General features: G+C 46.6%; 1 protein-coding gene across 1 annotated transcript in view; it reads left to right on the forward strand.

The window, feature by feature from the left end:
• The first annotated feature begins 762 nt into the window (after positions 1-762).
• SLC25A46 (solute carrier family 25 member 46) overlaps positions 763-19,921 on the forward strand; it is a 41,693-nt gene continuing 22,534 nt past the window's right edge. The window contains exons 1-2 of the mRNA XM_088477680.1: positions 763-1,211; positions 16,708-16,750. Coding sequence (XP_088333806.1) covers positions 935-1,211; positions 16,708-16,750 — 320 coding nt within the window. The 5' untranslated portion in view covers positions 763-934. The remainder of the gene's footprint in view (positions 1,212-16,707; positions 16,751-19,921) is intronic.

Raw genomic sequence — 19,921 nt, forward strand, 5'->3', positions numbered from 1 at the left:
GAAGGTGCTGGTCCGTTGCCGCCGTTTTAATGCTGTTGCAACGGTAACTCACACCCTTCGCATGGAAAAGGATTGACCCAAAAGAGTGAATCATACACTCTTTTAAAAACAGAATTACAGTGTATTTAAGTATTAAGTATTAATTAAGTATTCCTATCAGCGCAGGATAGTATATTTTCCTTTTACAGGGTCCTATTGGGAGATCCTTTCTTTTTAGGCCGCAAATTCAAATACACCTTTGTGGCACTAATCCTATGTTGCTAACTACAGGAGACCTGTAGTCTTGCAATAGATGGCATGGTATGACTGCTGCTGGTGTGATACACCCTGTTCATCGCCACCTGTGTAAGCTGAGGGCCTCATTTATCAACGCATTTTATCATTCTCAAAGAGTAATAAAACTTTATATGATAAATGGTGCTCCAGCCAATCAGCTCCCAACTGTCAACTCACAGGCTGTGTTTGAAAAATGACAGTTTTATCACTTTCTTATCACTTTTCACGCTGTCTCCTAACACTGCTTAGTAAAAAGACCCCTAAAAGAAACATTATATCCTCAATATGTATATAACCCTCACTGATGCTTACGGTCAGTCAGCAGCACGCCACTCGTGTCATTCCTCTCTCATGGGCTTCTTCACACCTGCGGTTGCTGAGGACGCGAAAAATTGTCGATTCATGGCAACGTACCCGGCTGTCCAATCAGAGGCCGAGTTTCACTACACTGCAGGAATACTGAGGCACTGCCACCTGATTAGTCCTGGTTGGAACTACAAGTCCAGGCATGCTTTGCGGCCATATGACATCGGAGCCCGGGCGCCTCCCTGCTGCAAAGCCAGGACAGGGAAGGGATCTATCGCACTGTTGCTGTGCCGGTCACCTGCCGTAGCGTCATCACAGACACAGGCCTTGGCAGAGACCTGGCACCGGCAGCATGCAGCCCCGTCGGCCCGAGGGTTTCGATGGCCTCGGATACCGGGGTTCTGCCTGGGGCCGAGGTGAAGAAGTGCCGCCACCGCCGTACCAGCACAGCTTCCCGGCAAGGTCATTCAGCTCATCCGGTGATCTGTCACAGCACTGGGTGACCACCCCGCCTGACATCCCGGGCAGCCGTAACCTGCACTGGGGGGAGAAAACTCCACAGTACGGAGGAGAAGGCAGCCAGGCGCCGCCCGGCCTAGGGGAGGAGAACAGCAGCAGCAGCAGCGGGGGTGAGAGGGCACTGCTAGGGAGACCTTTACCCAGCAATAGCTATAGTATGGATAGCAGGTTGAGGAGGCACTGCCAGGTAGACCTATACAAGGCAATAGCTATAGTATGAAGGAGAGCATGGTGAGAGGGCACTGCAAGGAGGACCCATTACCCAACAATATCTGTGGTACGGATAGTAGGGTGAGAAGGGCACTGTCAGGAACACCATTAACTAGCAATATCTATAGCACGAATAACAGGTGAGATAGCACTGCCAAGGAGCCCATTACGCATCAATAGCTATAGTATGGGGAGATGGCACTGCCAGGGAGCCCATTAACTAGCAATGGCTATAGTATGGATAGCATGGTGATATGGCACTGCCAGGGAGCCCTTTACCCAACAATCGCTATAGTGTGGATAGCATGGGGAAATTACACTGCCAGGGAGCCCATTACCCAGCAATAGCTATAGTATGGGGAGATGGCACTGCCAGGGAGCCCATTAACTAGCGATAGCATGGTGAGAGGACACTGCCAGGGAGCCCTTTACCCAACAATAGCTCTAGTATGGATAATGGTGAGGGCTCTGCCAGGGAGCCCATTACCCAGCAATAGCTATAGTGTGGATAGCATGGGGAAATGACACTGCCAGGGAGCCCATTACCCAGCAATAGCTATATTATGATTATAGCATGGCCAAGTTGATAGACCACTGCCAGGGAGCCCATTACCCAGCAATAGCTATTGTAGGGAAAGCATGGTGAGAGGGCATTGCCAGGGAGCCCATTACACAGCTATAACTATATTAGGGATAGAAGGGTGAGAGGGCAGTGCTAGAGAGCCCATTACCTAGCTATAGCAGGGTGAGATGACACTTACCAAGGAGCCCATTACCATCAACAGTTTCAGATAGTATAGCAGGTTGAGATGGCACTGCCCAGGAGATTATCTAAGGGAAATTACATTTCTATTGATATGTCGAAGGGTAATGTCTGGCTGCACACATACCAGCCAGTGACTGTATCCGAAACATCACGTTTTCCTGCACAAATATTCAGGGTGCAAGGTAAAACTTGCAATGTAGATTGATACCATTCGACGTTCGATATCGTGTCCATTTGTCTGAATTAGAGATGAGCGGGTTTGGATTTACTTGGTTCTCAAAACAGCATTTTATTGGCTATCACGTGTTCTGGATAGCCAATAAAATAAATCTGAACTTGCGGTAATGTAGCGATAAGAACCGAGTAAATCTGAACCCGCTCATCCCTAGTCAGAATGGTATTTCCCCATGCAACTGCAATAGCTATAGTAGGGATAATTGAATAGGTACTCTGGCAGCACCCTCAATACATAACAAAAATATATGAGTAATAGGTGGGTAAGAGGCAACTAATGGTAGCTGTCTTATTAATGTTGCTGATTTAGTTGAGGACTAGCTGTGTGAAGTGGGTGCCGCCAAGAAGCCTGTCTAATGTCAGGAGTAAGGATGTTAGAGGGTACTTCTATAATTTCTGTACAAATGTGGATTATCGGAAAGATTTGTTCTAGGCATAGTGCCCCCCATAAAAAAAAAAAGACATTCCAGACTTGTATAATACAACAGATCCATGACCAACCTTGTACACCTTGCCATAAAAATAATTAGAACATCAAATACATAACTGATGAATAATGATTACAGTAAAGATGAAGTGAATAAAATATGCAGTTACATACCTTGTTTAAACTTCCCTTCAAGTTTGGAAAGCCCTGCTGTAGTAGAGATGTCTATCCACGGCGGGCCGCGAACCAATCAAAAATTGGTGTGGGGTTTAGCAGATGCTGGGGGGTGGAGCTAAACTCCATCCCATCAAGAAAAAAAAAAAATAACCATTGGCTCCCACTCGTCCATCGATGGCAGATAACAATAGGCTCTCTGCCATCGATGGTGAAACCATCAACAGTTAACCATTGATTGCTAACTATCGATGGTCGATCCCTATATGTGGTGTTTTGTTGTAGGGCCATTGATAATAGCTGCCTCTTTCTGGGAAGTAGCATTTATTGCTCACTGATTGGCTTAATGCCATGTAACAAGTGCAATGGACTTCTGGTAATTGTAGTTATGCTTCTGATAGACAGTCATATTAGGCATAGAGACTTGAGCAGGGCTACAACTCACTTCCAGATGTGAGGAGTGTGGGCAATAAAGTCAATTCAGGGCTCAACTCGCATATGTAAGACTTATTACTCTTAGCTGAATATGAACCACTTATCTATAATTATTAACTGCTAAGTTACTGACCATCTACACACACAAGTGCTATAGTATTGGAATTTCCAGGCCATTCCATTAGAGACAACTATCATACATGCCACCTTAAATTAATGGGACACATACAGTTGGGGTAATTCTCCAACATGTTGGATTTCACTGACCAATGGGTGGCTGTAGATTGCTATTTTATGGTAACAATTAGTTGATTAGAGACCTTTTATTAGTATTTTAATAGTAATATCGGCACTTTCATGATTCACAGATATGATCTTTGGAAGAAAAAGATCTGCAATTAATTGCAAAGTATGTGCACATGTTGGTGAATTGGAGTATTGTTAAATTGGGGGAAAAAATGCAGAATCTGTTTTTTGTTTGTTTTTTTCTGGTTTCTGATGTGTGGGCCCCATTAGTTTGGTGTCATGGCTGCAATAACTTATGCTGGGCATACACTATACAATTATTGGGCCAATATCGATGGTTCGCCCCGATAAATATAGTGTGTTTGCAGATGAGAAATGCTAAAATATCGATCAGTCGGCCATACCCGTCCGATGCGATACATTGTAAGTTAAATGTCGGCCGCATCGGGCAGTGTATGCCCAGCCGCGGCCGACTGACAGATATTTCCCCTGTTCCTTCACAGGGAAGGAACGGGGAAATGTCTCCTCTCCAGGGGCGGAGCGCAGATATCGGGGCCAAAACACTGACCTCTCCCATTGTATAGCCATGATATCTGCTGGGTGTCTGGCCGCCAGATAAAATGTCTGCCGATCTGACAGGCATTTTATTTGGCATTGCATGCCCAGAATTTGGCTATGTATGTGTGTATATATATATATATATATATATATATATATATATATATATATATATATATATATATATATAAATTTTATTTATTTAAATTCTTGAGGTGGCAACTTCATGTTTGCTGCCTTTTTCTTTACCATCAATACAAATCCACAACAACCATCTGCCAATCATTTCCCACTTGTTCAGAAGTGTTTCACTGAAGGGGATTGTATGTTTGTATGTAAATTTTTTTTTTTTTTAATTAGATAGGTATGTGAAGTGCTCATGTATTACTTTATACAGAATTTAGTATGTTATACAGGTTGAGTCTCCCATATCCCAAATGCTTGGGACCAGGGGTATTTTGGATATCGGAATATTCCGTATTTTGGAATAATTGCATACCATATTGAAATGTCTTAGGAAAAGGGCCAAAATCTAAACACAGAATACATTTATGATTTATATACACCTTATACACACATCCTGCAGGTAATTTTATGCAATATTTTCAATAATTTGGTGGCTCAAACAAAGTTTGTGTACATATATGAAATTCATGTATGTGTCATATACACCTTATACACACAGCCTATAGGTCATTTTACACTTTATTTTTAATAATTTTGTGCCTTAAACAAAGTCTGTGTACATTAAAACATCAAAAATCAATGTTTTCACTATCTCAGTCATGCCAAAAATATTCCGTATTTCGGAATACTCCGTATTTCGGAATATTTGGATATGGGAGACTCAACCTGTAGTACAAAACGCAAGAGCATAACCACTACATTTAGGTTTTTGATTGCTCAGTCTATTCAGTTGAGTAACCTGTCTGCGTCTACCCAGGTGACAGATGAGGATTTCTTTGTTGTGCTCCACCCCGTGGGGCATGTGTTTAGGACCCCCCTCTGGGAGAATAGACCGTATAACACCTGTTACAGTCCCAACTGATTCATGATTGAGGAAATTCTTCAATTTGTGAGTTTCCGATTGCTGACCAGTACCGACACATCCAGCTATAGACAGCCCTTCTAGTTAATATTCCATTTTTTTTTTTTAGGGACTCTCGTGCAACTTTTTTCTGAATACCGTTTGCCTTGTTTGCTTGTGTGCATTGCCATTTTCTTGCCCAGGGATAAGACCCAAAGCTGTTCTCTGCATACACCTGTTTATAATGCAGAAGGCATATTCTAGATAAAAACAGTTTCACAAGATTATATAAAGTAGCTAATATCGAGTGATAGTTTCTGGCAGTACATGTACAAGACAATACAGGAAATGTGGGGGTGGCAACCCCTTTTATTAGTAATTATTGGGCTCATATATCCAATGCTGTGTTGAGGAGACAGATGTCTGGGGCATGCTACTTATTAACCAAAGAGATGTGTGTGTATATAATATGTATATACATACAATCTACAGGTATATTTTCTCACCGCACCTAAATGAGTAAAGACCCCCATACATCAGCAATTGATTGCAGCAATTTGCAATTGATTGTGTATAAAAATCTTTCCCTTTTTCAATGGATTGTGGGGGTCATTCAGACCCGCTCGCGAGCGAAGGACGCTCGCAAGCGGGTCGATGTTGGGTGCATGCGCACGACGGAGAGAGCTCCGTCGTGCGCATGCGCGAGACCCGAATAACGATGGCAAAGCCGTCGTTATGGGTCTCAGACCAAAGGGGGCGTGCTGTCGATGGTGAGTGACAGCACGCCGCCTTTGGTGGGCGTGCCAGGGGCGTGGCTGCCAGACGGAGGTGTTCACATGGGAACGCCTACCGTCGGAGTCCGGCCCCACTGACATCACTAGTGATGTCAGTGGGAGTGATTTTGGCTCTGATAGAGCCAAAATCACTCCTGGGCTTGCGGTCACCGAGACCCTACCGCAGGGTCTCGTCGCAAGCCCGATGGTCGCGATGGTCTTGACCATCGCGACCATCATCATGGACGCTCACTATAGCTGTGGGTAGTAACCCACAGCTATGCGAGCGTCCATGAGGCCGCTCCAAAAACAGGTAGGAGGGCCCTGATTCAGAGCGAGCGCTCTGGTCAGAGCGTTCGGCTCTGAATCAGGCCATCTGTCAATTCTGCAATCAATTGAAAAAGGGAAAGATTTTTATACACAATCGAATGCACCATTGCTGCAATCAATTGCTGATGTATGGGGGCCTTAAATATTGCTGCTTCCTTGTTTATGTGTAGTTGGCAGCAATATTTACTCATTTCTATACTACTTTATTATAGTGTTCACTCTAGCTCCGGCGGCAGGCAGGGCGCCGGAGCCAGAGAGGGCACCTTTGTGCGCGCCGAAGGCACGCGTGTGCCTGAAAAGGGTGTGGCCATTGAAAAGGGGGCGTGTCTATAAGACGCGTTCCCTTTTCGTCACTCTTGGGGCGTGCCTGGCACTTACGGACACGCCGGGCAGCCCCTAAGCGCTGCAGACAGGGAAAATAGATGCCGGGCGCATGCACCCGGCGTCTGTTCTCCGGCAGTGACCGGGTCACCGCACATTTCTCCACCCACGGGACACTGTGACCCGCGGGTGAAGACTGCACCAGCAGGCTGAGGGCAGGGCGCTTTTTGCCCTCCAGAAGGAGGGCAGGGCGCCGCACTAAAACAGCCTAGCAGGAACGCTATATTAACTTACTGCATTGTGCGCTTTCTTCTTGTGCAATGTCTTTTTTTTCAGGACAATTTTAGGTTTCTATTTCTACCTACCTTTAATGTTCTATATTCCTCTGTGTAAAGATATCATGAATAGTTGATAAGAGTTGACTTCATGTATAAAATATTTTCAATGAGTACTTAAACCTAGTGTCCATTTTAAAAGTCTGAATAATGGAAAGCACATTGGAGTGTCTTTAACCTATAGAACCTTGCTGCACAATAGTGTTTACCTAGTGTTCATTCTAGGTCAGACATGGGGAAGGGCGCCGGACCTTAAATAGGGCACTTGTGCTCGTACCTGAAAAGGGGCGTGGTCATGAGAAAAGGGGAAGTCTCCTAAAGATGCGCCTCATTTTCATCACTCTTGGAGGCGTGTCCAGCAATTACGGACATTCTGGGCTGCCGCCAAGCTCTCACCTCACTGTGAATAGATTCCGTGTGCATGTGTACTGAATCTATTCAGCGGCACTGAGTACTGCAACTTGCCCCTCCCAGCAGGACACTGCAGCCCGTGGGTGGGGATGGCATCCGGCAGGCTGTTTCAGCAGGGCACTGCCATAAGGGCAGAGTGCATGTTGCCATTCTAAAATCGGGAAGGGCGCGTCGCCCTGCTAAAGCAGCTTTGTGGGTACCCTATTTACTTGCACGACCAAAATGTCCGTTATGAAACAAGCTCAAAACTACTCAACAACTGTCCTTTTCCCTTCAGTCCCATATAGCAGAGGTTCCCAGACGCCACCATTACAGTCCAGGTTTTAGGGGTATTCATGCTTGAGTCCCGATTGTTAAATCAAATTGACTGAGGTACTAATTAAGTCACCTGTGCCACAGCAAGGATATTTTTAAAATGTGGAGTGTAATGGTGGAGCTTGGAAACCTCTGCCATATAGTTTTTGTAAACTGCATCTCCCTGGAATTTTAAGTGAGATTAAAATTTTCCTAGACTAAAAATATTGCTGAAATGTTGTAAAAACTACATTTGGGTACAAAGAAACCACCAAAGTATTACCCCTATGGAGGGTCTTGTACAAACCGTATGGATCAAATTGAAAACATTAAAAATATAAAACTATGGATTTTTCCAAATACATAGAACCGTATTCAATTAGAGGCGAAGTTTTCGCCTGTCCAACTGTTCGCTTCATTCGCCTGTTTCAGAGGCGAATTTATTCCGTGCTCGTCCCCGCTTTTCACCTAATTCAATTGCAAAACAGGCGAACACAGAAAGAGGCGAATGCGGAACAGGCAAAGTACTGAAAGAATTGGGGAAATCAGTCTGTACCCCAGAAAGATATATTAACATAGGGAATCAATATAGATGTGTTCTAATAGCCCTAATAAAACTATTTTGCGTATTTAAGTTGTGTAAATTGCTTGCTATTAGCGTCTAGGTAAAAGTGGTGAATAATGGCATAAAGCTGTATTTTTTGGTAAAAATAAGTAGTCCTGTCAAATTTGAGGTGCTTGAAAATGGGTGCAAGTATGTTTTTATGTCTCTAAAGTGAACTTTTAAAAAACGTGAAAAATCCACCTGCTGCATGCACCTGCAATCCCAAAAACACCTGACCCATACTTGGGGACCCCCAAGAAGTCTATTTCGATAATTTTAATATTTATCCCCCCATTTTTTTAAATTTTCACCCCAAAAATGACATGTCTTTTTTGGGGTATTCTTAGGTTTTTGTTTCTGTTTTTTTGCAGATTTGTCCTTTGGGGATCTGTCCCAAGGGGTCTGAGTTGTTTCCCCACGTTTGCACCCCAAAATAAAGATTTGCATTTCTTTTCACCAGCTATTGATTGGAGAATCATTTTTGGAGAATTGTTTCCACTTAGGCGAAATTATCCTGGAATTGAATTTGGCAAATTTTTTTTATGCAAATTTTTCGCAAAAAAACAGGCGAATATGACTTTTCGCCTCTAATTGAATTCCCCTCATAGAACAGTGTTCTCTATTGACAAACTATAGGAAGCTTTCTACACATGCTAGATCCAGTTGGAAATGCCAATTTGCGGTAGTCTCAGCAACTTTTCAACAAAATGCGACCTAGGAGAAGTGCATGAAAAAGTGATGAAACAATCCTGGACCCCATAAAGAATGTCTGTGTAGTACTTTTTCAGTATTCAGTTTTTAGTTGGTAAAATATTAAATACTTTTACTTGCATTCTCAAGTTCAAAAACCCCTCCCCCATCAATACAACACCTCACCATACCCATCCCACATAATTTACACCCCCGCATACCTGTCCCACATCATTTACACCTCCACATATCTGTCCCCTATCATTTACACCTCACCATACCCATCCCACATCATTTACACCCCCACATACCTTTCCCACATCATTTACACCCCTACGTACCTGTCCCCTATCATTTACACCCCCACGTACCTGTCCCCTATCATTTACACCCCCGCGTACCTGTCCCACATCATTTACACCCCCGCATACCTGTCCCACATCATTTACACCCCCGCATACCTGTCCCACATCATTTACACCTCCGCATACCTGTCCCACATCATTTACACCTCCGCATACCTGTCCCACATCATTTACACCTCCGCATACCTGTCCCACATCATTTACACCTCCGCATACCTGTCCCACATCATTTACACCTCCGCATACCTGTCCCACATCATTTACACCTCCGCATACCTGTCCCACATCATTTACACCTCCGCATACCTGTCCCACATCATTTACACCTCCGCATACCTGTCCCACATCATTTACACCTCCGCATACCTGTCCCACATCATTTACACCTCCGCATACCTGTCCCACATCATTTACACCTCCGCATACCTGTCCCACATCATTTACACCTCCGCATACCTGTCCCACATCATTTACACCTCCGCATACCTGTCCCACATCATTTACACCTCCGCATACCTGTCCCACATCATTTACACCTCCGCATACCTGTCCCACATCATTTACACCTCCGCATACCTGTCCCACATCATTTAGCCCATTACTGAGCTTTTTAGAGAATTTCACCTAAAAAATGACATGTCTTTATTGGCCAAATTATGCTATTTAAACCCCTCCAAGTGCCTGACTAGTCTTTGGGAGGGATGTACCAGAGGTTCTGTACTGTGTCCATTTTTACCTTTAAAACAAATATATTTTCCCTACCTTTCACTTGCAGGGTGCGCACAAAAATGTGAATTTAAAAAAAAAAAAAAAAAATCAACGCGAGTTTGGAATTGGATTGCAACTGTAAATTGCAGTGCAAGTTCGCTATTGCGTTGCATGGGATCGTCAGCTGCATCCCCTGATGTTCCTGCATGTACAAAAGATCAGGTGATGAGGCTGGCGGCCCCACAGGAGCGCGCAATGCACGATATAGTGCATTGCGCGCTCCCGAACAGTATTGCTGATTTCTACTTCAGGGTCCATAGGGGGTCCACAGGGTTGACCTTGGGGGTTATAGCTGGATCAGGATCCATGGGCACCACACAGTTAAGCTTTTAGCTCCCAGGATGCACTTGGGTCCTCCCCTATACCCCGCCCCCGAGCCACAGGCACCTCAGGTTAAGTTGGCGCCCGGCCGGAGTCGGTCACCGCGCAGGGGGGCTGCAGGAGCAGCCCCCAGAAGCTTTTTATTTTAGATTTATTTTATCTCCTTTTTCCTACAGACGGCAGCGAAGGGCTGTCTATACAGACGCCCACGCTGCCGCTCTGATCCCCGACTGGCGCCGTGACGCCAGTACTGATCTGGGGATCGCGGCGGGAGGACAGAGTCCGTACTAGCCGGACTCTGTCTACCTCCCAGGACTGCTGCCGGAGTCGCCGGGGATTCAGGTAAGCCGCGCGTCGCTGGCTAGCGGCGGCGCGCGGAATGCCTTCAGATGCAGTCCTTTAGCCTCCGGTCCTGGGGACAGACCGGAGGCTGCTGGCAGTGGCTGCGGGCCCCCCCATAACCCGTGGGACCACTAGACCACCAGGAATAACAGGCAAGCGGGAAGCCAGCGTCCCTGGGGTTATGGCCAGCCAGGGGAGGAAGCCTTCCCTGTTCAGCGGCTCCTCCCCTCAGCTCAGCGGGCCTTTCAACCTGCAGTCTGACGTCGCTGAGCTGCAGTCTCTTCGGCCACTCTTCTGAGGTCTCTGGGGGCCATTTTCTCACAGTGGCAACGCTGATCTCGGAGCACGCGGACCGGTCCCCCTGTGTACCTCTCCCCTGATTTAAGGACAGTGTACACAGCACTATAGCCCTCCCAGACACTGAATCTGGGAGGTTGATTGTAGTGGAAAGGTGCAGTGAGTATGTCTTCTCTGCATGGTATGTGACTTTTGCTAGTGCTGCCTGTCTGTGCTTATTTTCCGCTTACTGTCAGCTTATACCTGTCCCTTTTACTTCTTCTACAGGTGTGTGGGGGAAGGGTGTTTCTACTGACCTCACTTATATAGATCACGTATTTGTGAGGTTCGTCACATACAGTTGTGTGCGACACAGTGCCATATTGTGGGCTGTTGTTCAACACACCGGTGAGTGCGTTTACTTCTGCCCTGTTGCCAGATATATAATATATTCTGTCATGTCAGACGAGGAGGTTGAGCGCTCAGTGGCTCCGGCGTTGGCCTCCTGCGGACGCTGTTCTGCAGGAGTGAATAGGGAGGATTTGTCACAGGATGGCCTGTGTAGTCGGTGCCAGGTGGCTCCTGGCCCATCCAGACCTTCTGTGACGCAGGAACCACCGTGGGCGATGTTTTCTGAAGTGCTGGTGTCTATTGCGGACCGTCTGTCGGTCCCGACTGCTCTCCCTACTAGGGCGTTACCCCAGCCGACCATCCCCCATTCCCCGGGTGCCCCGCAGTTATTGCGGAGTCCTCCTGGGTCTCAGTCTGTGGGTCCATATGCGGGGTTGCCTATGTATATACAGGCTTCCCCTGTGCCGCAGCAGCCTGTGGTACCTTTTCAGGCCCCTATGGCGACTCCTCCACCCTGGGTGGATGTGCTCTCCAACTCCGTGCAAAATTTGGCGGCCGCATCTTCGGCTTTTCAGTCAATGTTGCAGACTGACATGCCTTCCAGGGTTTCAAAACGCCCACTCATGGTGCGGGCGGCTCAGGTTTCGGACTCAGAGGGTTCCTCAGATGATGGGGAGGTCCCTGATGACACTGACTCGGACGCCTCGGGCCAGGAAATGGATACCAAGTCGTCCATTAATGTGCGAGCACTGGTTAGGGTGGTGCGAGCTATTCTTCTTATAGAGGATGAGGACCGGTTCCTAAGTCGAAGTTTCCTAGTTTCAAAAAAACCAAGGTGGCTTCTGCGGTGTTTCCCCTGTCGGATCAGTTGACGGATCATATGTCGGTAGCTTGGCAGGCGCCCAGTAAGAGGTTCCTTCCTCAGAAGAGGTTGACTTCTAATTATCCCTTCCCTGAGGCACATTGTAAAAAATGGGAAACTCCACCGGCGGTGGATTCCCATGTCACCCGTTTAACTCGGGGCGCTACCTTACAATTACCGTCGATATCCTCGCTGAAGGACCCCACGGACAGGAAAGTTGAAACTTGCTTAAAGTCTATTTACTCTCGGGGGCGGTGGCCCGACCGTCCATGGCCATCTCCTGGGTGGCCAAGGCAATTGAGGGGTGGGCCAATGCATTGGAAGATACCTTCCCGGACGACGCTCCGGATGTCCAGAGGGCGTTGTTGGGACAGATGAGGGACGCTGCTTCTTACATTGGGGAAGCTTCTTTAGATGCTAGTCTGCTGACTTCGCGGGTATCGGCTGCAGCGGTGTCTGCCCGCCGATCCTTATGGTTGCGGTCCTGGAGAGCGGACTCTGATTCAAAGAAAGTCCTGGAGGCCTTACATTTCAATGGGGAATTACTATTTGGTCCGGACTTGGACAAAATAGTGGATACCCTGGCTAAATCCAAGTCAGCTTTCCTCCCTTCGGCGGCACTGCCTGCTAAGGTTCGGAGTTCGGCTTTTCGTTCCTTTCGGGTTCAGGGTAAGGCAAAAGGTCAGTCCTTCCCGAGACAGTCGGCGAGTAAGACTGCCTCTAAACCCAAGAAGCAAGCCTGGAGTGCTCGGCGCCCTTCTTCCAAGCAGGAAGATAAACTTGCGGCCTGATGGGACGGGCCTCCCCCTGGGGGACCTCAGAGTGGGAGGCCGACTTCTTCTATTTACCAAGTGCTGGCACATTACCACCACGGATGCCTGGGTTCGAGAAGTGGTCTCCCAGGGGTACGCCCTGTCTTTTCGGCACAGACCACCCCACCAGTTTTTCTGCACCAGTCCTTCTCAGGACAAGACCAAGGCGTTACAGATTCAGTAGGCTATAGAGTCCTTGCTGAAAGCAGGGGTCGTTGTTCCCGTTCCTCAATCACAACGAGGGACGGGGTATTATTCGTCTCTGTTTCTGGTGCAGAAACCCAATGGTTCTCATCGCCCTATCCTCAACTTGAAGTCTCTGAACAAATTCCTCAGAGTTCCCAAGTTCAGGATGGAAACGTTACGTTCCATCATTCTGGCGATGGAACTGGGGGATTACATGGTGTCCCTGGATATCCAGGACGCCTACCTCCATGTTCCGATAGCACCTTCGCACCAGCGGTATCTGAGGTTCGCTATCCTTCAACACCACTATCAGTTCCGAGCGCTACCCTTTGGTCTCTCCACTGCACCGAGGGTGTTCACGAAGATTATGGCGGTCATGGCTGCACATCTTCGGAACCAGAATGTACGGCTGCTGCCGTATCTGGACGACCTCCTGTTGCTAGCGAGCTCCCCAGAGGTACTGCTTCAACATCTCCACCTGACGATCGTTTGCCTGCAAGCACACGGGTGGTTGATAAATTGGAAAAAGTCCTCCCTGATTCCATCACAGCGGATGGTTCATTTGGGAGCCCTGCTGGATTCGCGTCAGCAAAGGATTTTTCTGACTCCGGAGAAGGTCGCCTCCCTACAGCTGCGGATACGCAGTTGCCTGAGCAGTCGCCGCCTGTCGGTCCATTCGGCTATGAGAGTTCTGGGGTCCATGGTGTCGACATTCGACATGGTGGAATTTGCCCAGTTCCATTCCCGGCCCCTGCAGGGGCTGATTCTATCGGAATGGAACGGGTTACCTCACCGGATCCGCTCTCAGGTGCTGGTGTTGTCTCCGGAGGTTCGGCAATCTTTGGCTTGGTGGCTTCAGACAGCTCATCTGGTCGAGGGGCGCCCCTTTTGGATCCCGGACTGGGTCCTGCTCACGACGGATGCCAGTCTCCGGGGTTGGGGGGCAGTGAACCGGTTCATTGTCTCTCCAGGGTCGTTGGTCTGTGGAAGAAGCTCTTCTCCCCATCAACATCCTGGAACTGCGGGCAGTATACAGGGCCCTGCAGTCGTCCGGTCCCGCTCTTCACGGAAGGGCGGTACAGGTGCAGTCCGACAGCGCCACCACGGTGGCGTATATCAACCACCAAGGAGGAACTCGCAGTCGGGCAGCGATGTCGGAGATGTCTCGCATCCTGACTTGGGCGGAGTGTCACATTCCAGCGATCTCGGCGGTCTTCATCCCCGGAGTCCTCAATTGGGAAGCGGACTTCCTCAGCCGTCACGACGTGCATCCCGGGGAATGGTCGCTTCACCCAGAGGTGTTTCAGCTACTCGTGGACAGGTGGGGACTGCCGGAGCTGGACTTGATGGCCTCACGTCACAATCACAAGTTGCCCGTTTACGGGTCAAGGACAAGAGACGCAGGCGCAAGTCTGGTGGACGCACTGTCGGTGAAATGGACGTTTCACCTGGTGTATCTGTTTCCTCCGATATCCCTACTTCCTCGGGTTCTGCGGAAATTCAAGCAGGACGGCGGCACGCTCGTGCTGGTAGCTCCGGCGTGGCCCAGACGTCCTTGGTACTCCGATCTCAGGAGCCTCTCCATCGATGCTCCGTACCTTCTTCCTCAGCGTCGGGACCTGTTGTCTCAGGGGCCCTGCCTTTACCCGGATCTGGGTCGGCTGTCTTTGACGGCGTGGCTCTTGAGACAGCCGTCTTGAGGTCTCGGGGCTTCTCCAGTTCGGTTATTGGTACCATGCTCAGGGCACGCAAGCCTGCTTCAGCACGGATTTATCACAGGGTGTGGCACACTTAGTTTCAGTGGTGTGAGTCCAGACATTATGATCCTCAGGTGTTCCGAGTTTCTAGGATCTTGGAATTTCTTCAATCAGGATTGGACCTCGGCTTACGCCTTGCATCTCTGAAGGTTCATGTGTCCGCCTTGTCCGTGTGGTTTCAACTGCGGATTGCAATACTGCCGGATGTTCACACCTTTTTCCAAGGTGTTCTCAAGATCCAGCCTCCCTTTGTGGCTCCTTGGGACTTGGCGGTGGTTCTACGGGTCCTGCAGGGTCCTCCGTTTGAGCCTCTTGAGTCGGTGGAGCTCAAGTGGCTGACATTTAAGACCGTTTTTCTCCTGGCAATTGCTTCGGCCAGGAGGGTGTCTGAATTGGAGGCGCTTTCCTGTCGCCCTCCTTTCCTGATTTTTCACCAGGACAGAGCGGTGCTCCGCACTCGTCCTGAGTTTTTGCCCAAAGTGGTCTCGAAGTTCCACATTAATCAGGAACTTGTTGTGCCAGCTTTTCAGTCCCCTGATCTTTCAGCTGGTGAGACTTCCTTAGATGTGGTTCGGGCGCTTAGAATTTATGTGGACCGGACGGCTTCAGTTAGGAAGTCTGATTCCTTGTTTATCCTCTTTGGTTTTCACAAGAGGGGTTGGCCTGCCAACAAACAAACGTTAGCCCGTTGGCTTCGTTCTTTTATTTGTGAGGCTTATGCACAGGAGGGTTTACGTGTGCCAGCCTCTGTTAAGGCTCATTCCACTCGTTCTGTGAGTCCCTCTTGGGCTGCTAGACGTGGCGCCTCTGCTGTTCAGCTGTGTAAGGCGGCCACTTGGTCTTCAATTCAAACGTTTTTGAGGTTCTATGCGTTTGACACCTTCGCCTCTCAGGATGCATCCTTTGGGCGCCGGGTGCTCCTTTCAGCACAGGAGCGTCCCCGCCCTTAGTTGAACTGCTTTGGGACATCCCCAATGTCAACCCTGAGGACCCCCTATGGACCCTGAAGTAGAAAACAAGAGATATGGTAAGAACTTACCTTTGTTATCTGTTTCTACGAAGTCCATAGGGTCCACATGGCGCCCTGTGCGCCCTGACGCACCTGGCTTCAAATGGGCTGTGTGGCTGGTCACCGGTTTTCCGTCTCCCATTTCTGTGAGTATGGTTTCTTGTGTGTTCCAGTCTTCCTTCTCTCTGTTCCATATTCTCCTCCGGCCTAGGCTGCTTACCAACTGAGGTGCCTGTGGCTCGGGGGCGGGGTATAGGGGAGGACCCAAGTGCATCCTGGGAGCTAAAATCTTAACTGTGTGGTGCCCATGGATCCTGATCCAGCTATAACCCCAAGGTCAACCCTATGGACTTCGTAGAAACAGAGATAACAAAGGTAAGTTCTTACCATCTCTCTTGTTTTATCGTTCCGATGCGTCGGATTGCTGGCAATAACGTTACGTGTGTAGGGGCCATTAGTGTGCCTTGAAGAACCTGGTTGGGATCCCCTGGTTTAGGCAGACAGATCATGGACACTGTCCTTTTTAAAATTTGATTTGCTACATTGGGATGCTTTCACACTTGTTTTTTCACACACTTGACTAAATACATCCTTATTTCATATTTGTCGACTACATTTTGAGGTTTTTAATTAAAACCTTTAAGTTCATACAGCATACTCTAATGAAAAGAAAAACTGTAGGCAATTTCCCTGTGCATTTATCATGCATTGTTTTTTTTCAGAACACTTAAGTCGGTTTGCTGGATTCGGTATTGGACTTGCAAGGTAACTTTTTACTTTTTTTTTTTTTTTTTTTTTGATTTGTCAAACATTATTGAAACCACTAATATGCATCTTATGTCTTTCGTGTATTGCGGTCGAGCACAATTTTAATTGATAACCTTGCGCTTTAATGTACAGTAGTTTCTATACACCCAATTTTTCTGGCCTCCTGTTTGCTACTTGGTGAAAGTATATTCACTGCAGCAGTATGCATTCGGCATCCCGGCAGTCTGGATGCCGATGCTCCTAATCCCGACGCCGGTCAGAAGCCTGGCGTCGTCATCCTGACTGCCGGGATACCTGAAGGTAAGTTTCGGAGGTGTTAGGGGGGGGATAGGTTTAGGGTGCGGGGTTAGAGTTAGGCACTAAAGCCGGGATGGGGAACCTTTTATCTGCAGAGGGCCATTTTAATATATATATATAATTATTCGTGGTCCCTGTGAAGGCTACGCCCCCTGTGACATCACACGGGGGTGGGGTCACAATCGCCGGTGATTACAGCAATGCCTCAGGATGCTTCGGATAGCTGAAAGGGCAGTGGTGTGACCAGCTGAAGTGTCCTAAGGACACTGCTGTATAGATTGTGGCTGCAGGGTGCCATTCTAGGCACCCTGCTAGCCAGGTGAGTCTAGCAGAAAAAAGCTCAAGGGTTAGGGTCAGGCACTACGGGGAGAGGGTTAGGGCACCGGGGAGGGAGGAGGTTAGGGTTAAGCGCCAAAAAGGAGGGTGGAGGTAGGGTTAGCATACCGACTAACAAGTGTCAGTATGATAACCCTTTAGAGATGCCGACATTGGGATTCTAACTGCCGAGATCCCGAGTGCCGGCATCTCATACCGATTCCACTGCAGCTGAACTCTACATTTACAGTATATGGTTTTTCCATGAGTGTCTTAATTCATAGTAAATCTGAGTTCCAATATCAATGATTTAGGAATGTTATTATCTGATGATCAGTTATATTGTTATTATACTTTAATATTATTTTGGGGGTTTTTTTGCATTTTAATTTTAGATTTTGATTCTTTAGAATGTATATAAATAGATTACTTGTAACATTATTTCAAACAGACCCTATATTTTTTTTCAGGCTGCAATCCTCGTAATACTATTATTTATTTGCCTACTTGAGTGCTCACGCATTACACAAGTCATGTCTGTCTTTTAAAATGTTGGTGCGTATTCAATAAGCGGCGATAATATAGCTGCCGATTATCATGTGTGCTCCAATTTTCGGCAAAAAAAGGGTAGATGCGATAAAAAAAACAGGCGAAAAAGTCAGGACATGCAGGAAATTGCGTATGTACCCCAAAAAATGTACATCGGAAATTAAATTAGAAGTGTATTATTGGCTGTAATAAAATTATTTAGGGCACATAAATTGCGTCGGTTTGCTGTAATTTGCATATTTGAAAAAAAGATGATAGAAAGCGTTTTTTTCCCAGGAAATAACTGTTCCACGTAAATTGGTGGTACGTTAAAATGGGTGCAAGTATATTTTCATGTCATAAAGGCGCACCTTTAAAAACCGTTAAACGCCTTCTGCAACCACGTGCAATATTTAAAACACTTGACGCTTCCATATAGCCCCCCGAAAATACCAGACCCAATATGTTAAACCCATTTTCAAATTTGACCGGTCGATTTTTGCCAAATTACGAAAAACGTTTGGGGTAATTTATCATTAGGGGTGGGGGGGGCGGTCCAAAGGGTTCTGGAAGAAGTCCCCACATTTTTAGGTTAAAATAGGGATTTAGCAATTTTTGTCTTTTCACCTGGTCTGAGATGGTGAAACCTTTTAGCCTGTTTCTCACTATTTGATTATCGTGGGTGCGATAATTTACCGCGAAAACGGCACTTATCGCCCCTAATTGAATCCGGCCCATAGTGTGTTTGCAAATCAAGACAAGTAGTGTAGTGGATGAAATTAAACTCAATCCTCGGGGTAACCAAACAGGCCAGGATTTAAGGATGTCGATGCTTGTGCATAAATGGTATAATCAAGTTGACCTAGGTTCTAATTAAGTTGTCTGTGCTTAAGCATGGATATCTATAAAGCCTGGACTATTGGGCTGCCTTTAGGACCGAGTTTGGGAACCAAACTCTAAATCATTGAACAGTGTTTCGCTTTTTAAAAATTATAAATGACAATACTGCGTATTGTTCAGGGTGATCATATAAGAAATATTTAAAAAAAAACCGTGTATTATTAAACTCCTGTAAATAATATGGGTTCCAATCAATAGATCTATAGTAAAAAGGTCAACAAAGTCTAGATAGATAAATGGTAGACATGGATGAAGATAGACAGGTACAAAAGGTACACACAAAAATGGTTGACACAATTTTTTTTTTGTTTTTTTAGTTAGGCACTTACCAGAGGGTTAGGGTGAAGAATAGGGTTAGGAAAATAAAAAGCACGTCGACCATTTCAGTGTTGACCATTTGATCCTGCCGACCTTTTGTACTTGTCTGTCTTCATCAAGTCAACCTTTTGTGTCGACTGTTTTTGCCTGTTGACCTTTTTGTCCCTCTCTACTGTGCCTATTGACTGTCTACCATATGGTGTCTATCTAGACATTGTCTATCTTTTTACTGTAGATTTTTTTTTTTATACCAAACCCAAATAATATATGTCCAAATTAGTACGAGTGTCATAACTTCAGTGTTCACGGTTTAGTGCTATTTGCATTTATATGGTCATAAAAATCTTTGGTGACTTCTAACATTGCTACAATTACAGTAGTGAGTGCATTATATATAATTACCACCGACTGAAAAATATAAGTATATCAGAACTCTGCAAATATGTCACATTTTATTTAATCGTAGGAGGCAAAGTATTTATTTATAATACAGAGGCTTCAGACTGGAGCAAAGCAGTTGATTGCATGCAGTAGTCCTCATATCAAAGTGTACTGTACCCTACCATTTCCAGTTATGTATTCCATCTCCACACAAAATGAACACAAATTAGATCACTTGTACATGTCGTCTTTCATAGGTATAACATCACTGCTTTCCCAATAAAGGAATTGTTAAATATGTAGATATGTATATGTGATAGGAATATATCTTTATCAAATGTTTTATAGAACTGTAAATGATGAGAGCAATGTTTAAACAGCTCTCTAAACAGATGATCAGTACAAAATGGAATTTGTTTTCAAAAGAGG

The sequence above is a fragment of the Taudactylus pleione genome, unplaced genomic scaffold, assembly GCF_031769625.1.
Source record: "Taudactylus pleione unplaced genomic scaffold, aTauple2 ptg000202l, whole genome shotgun sequence".
Lineage (NCBI taxonomy): Eukaryota > Metazoa > Chordata > Amphibia > Anura > Myobatrachidae > Taudactylus > Taudactylus pleione.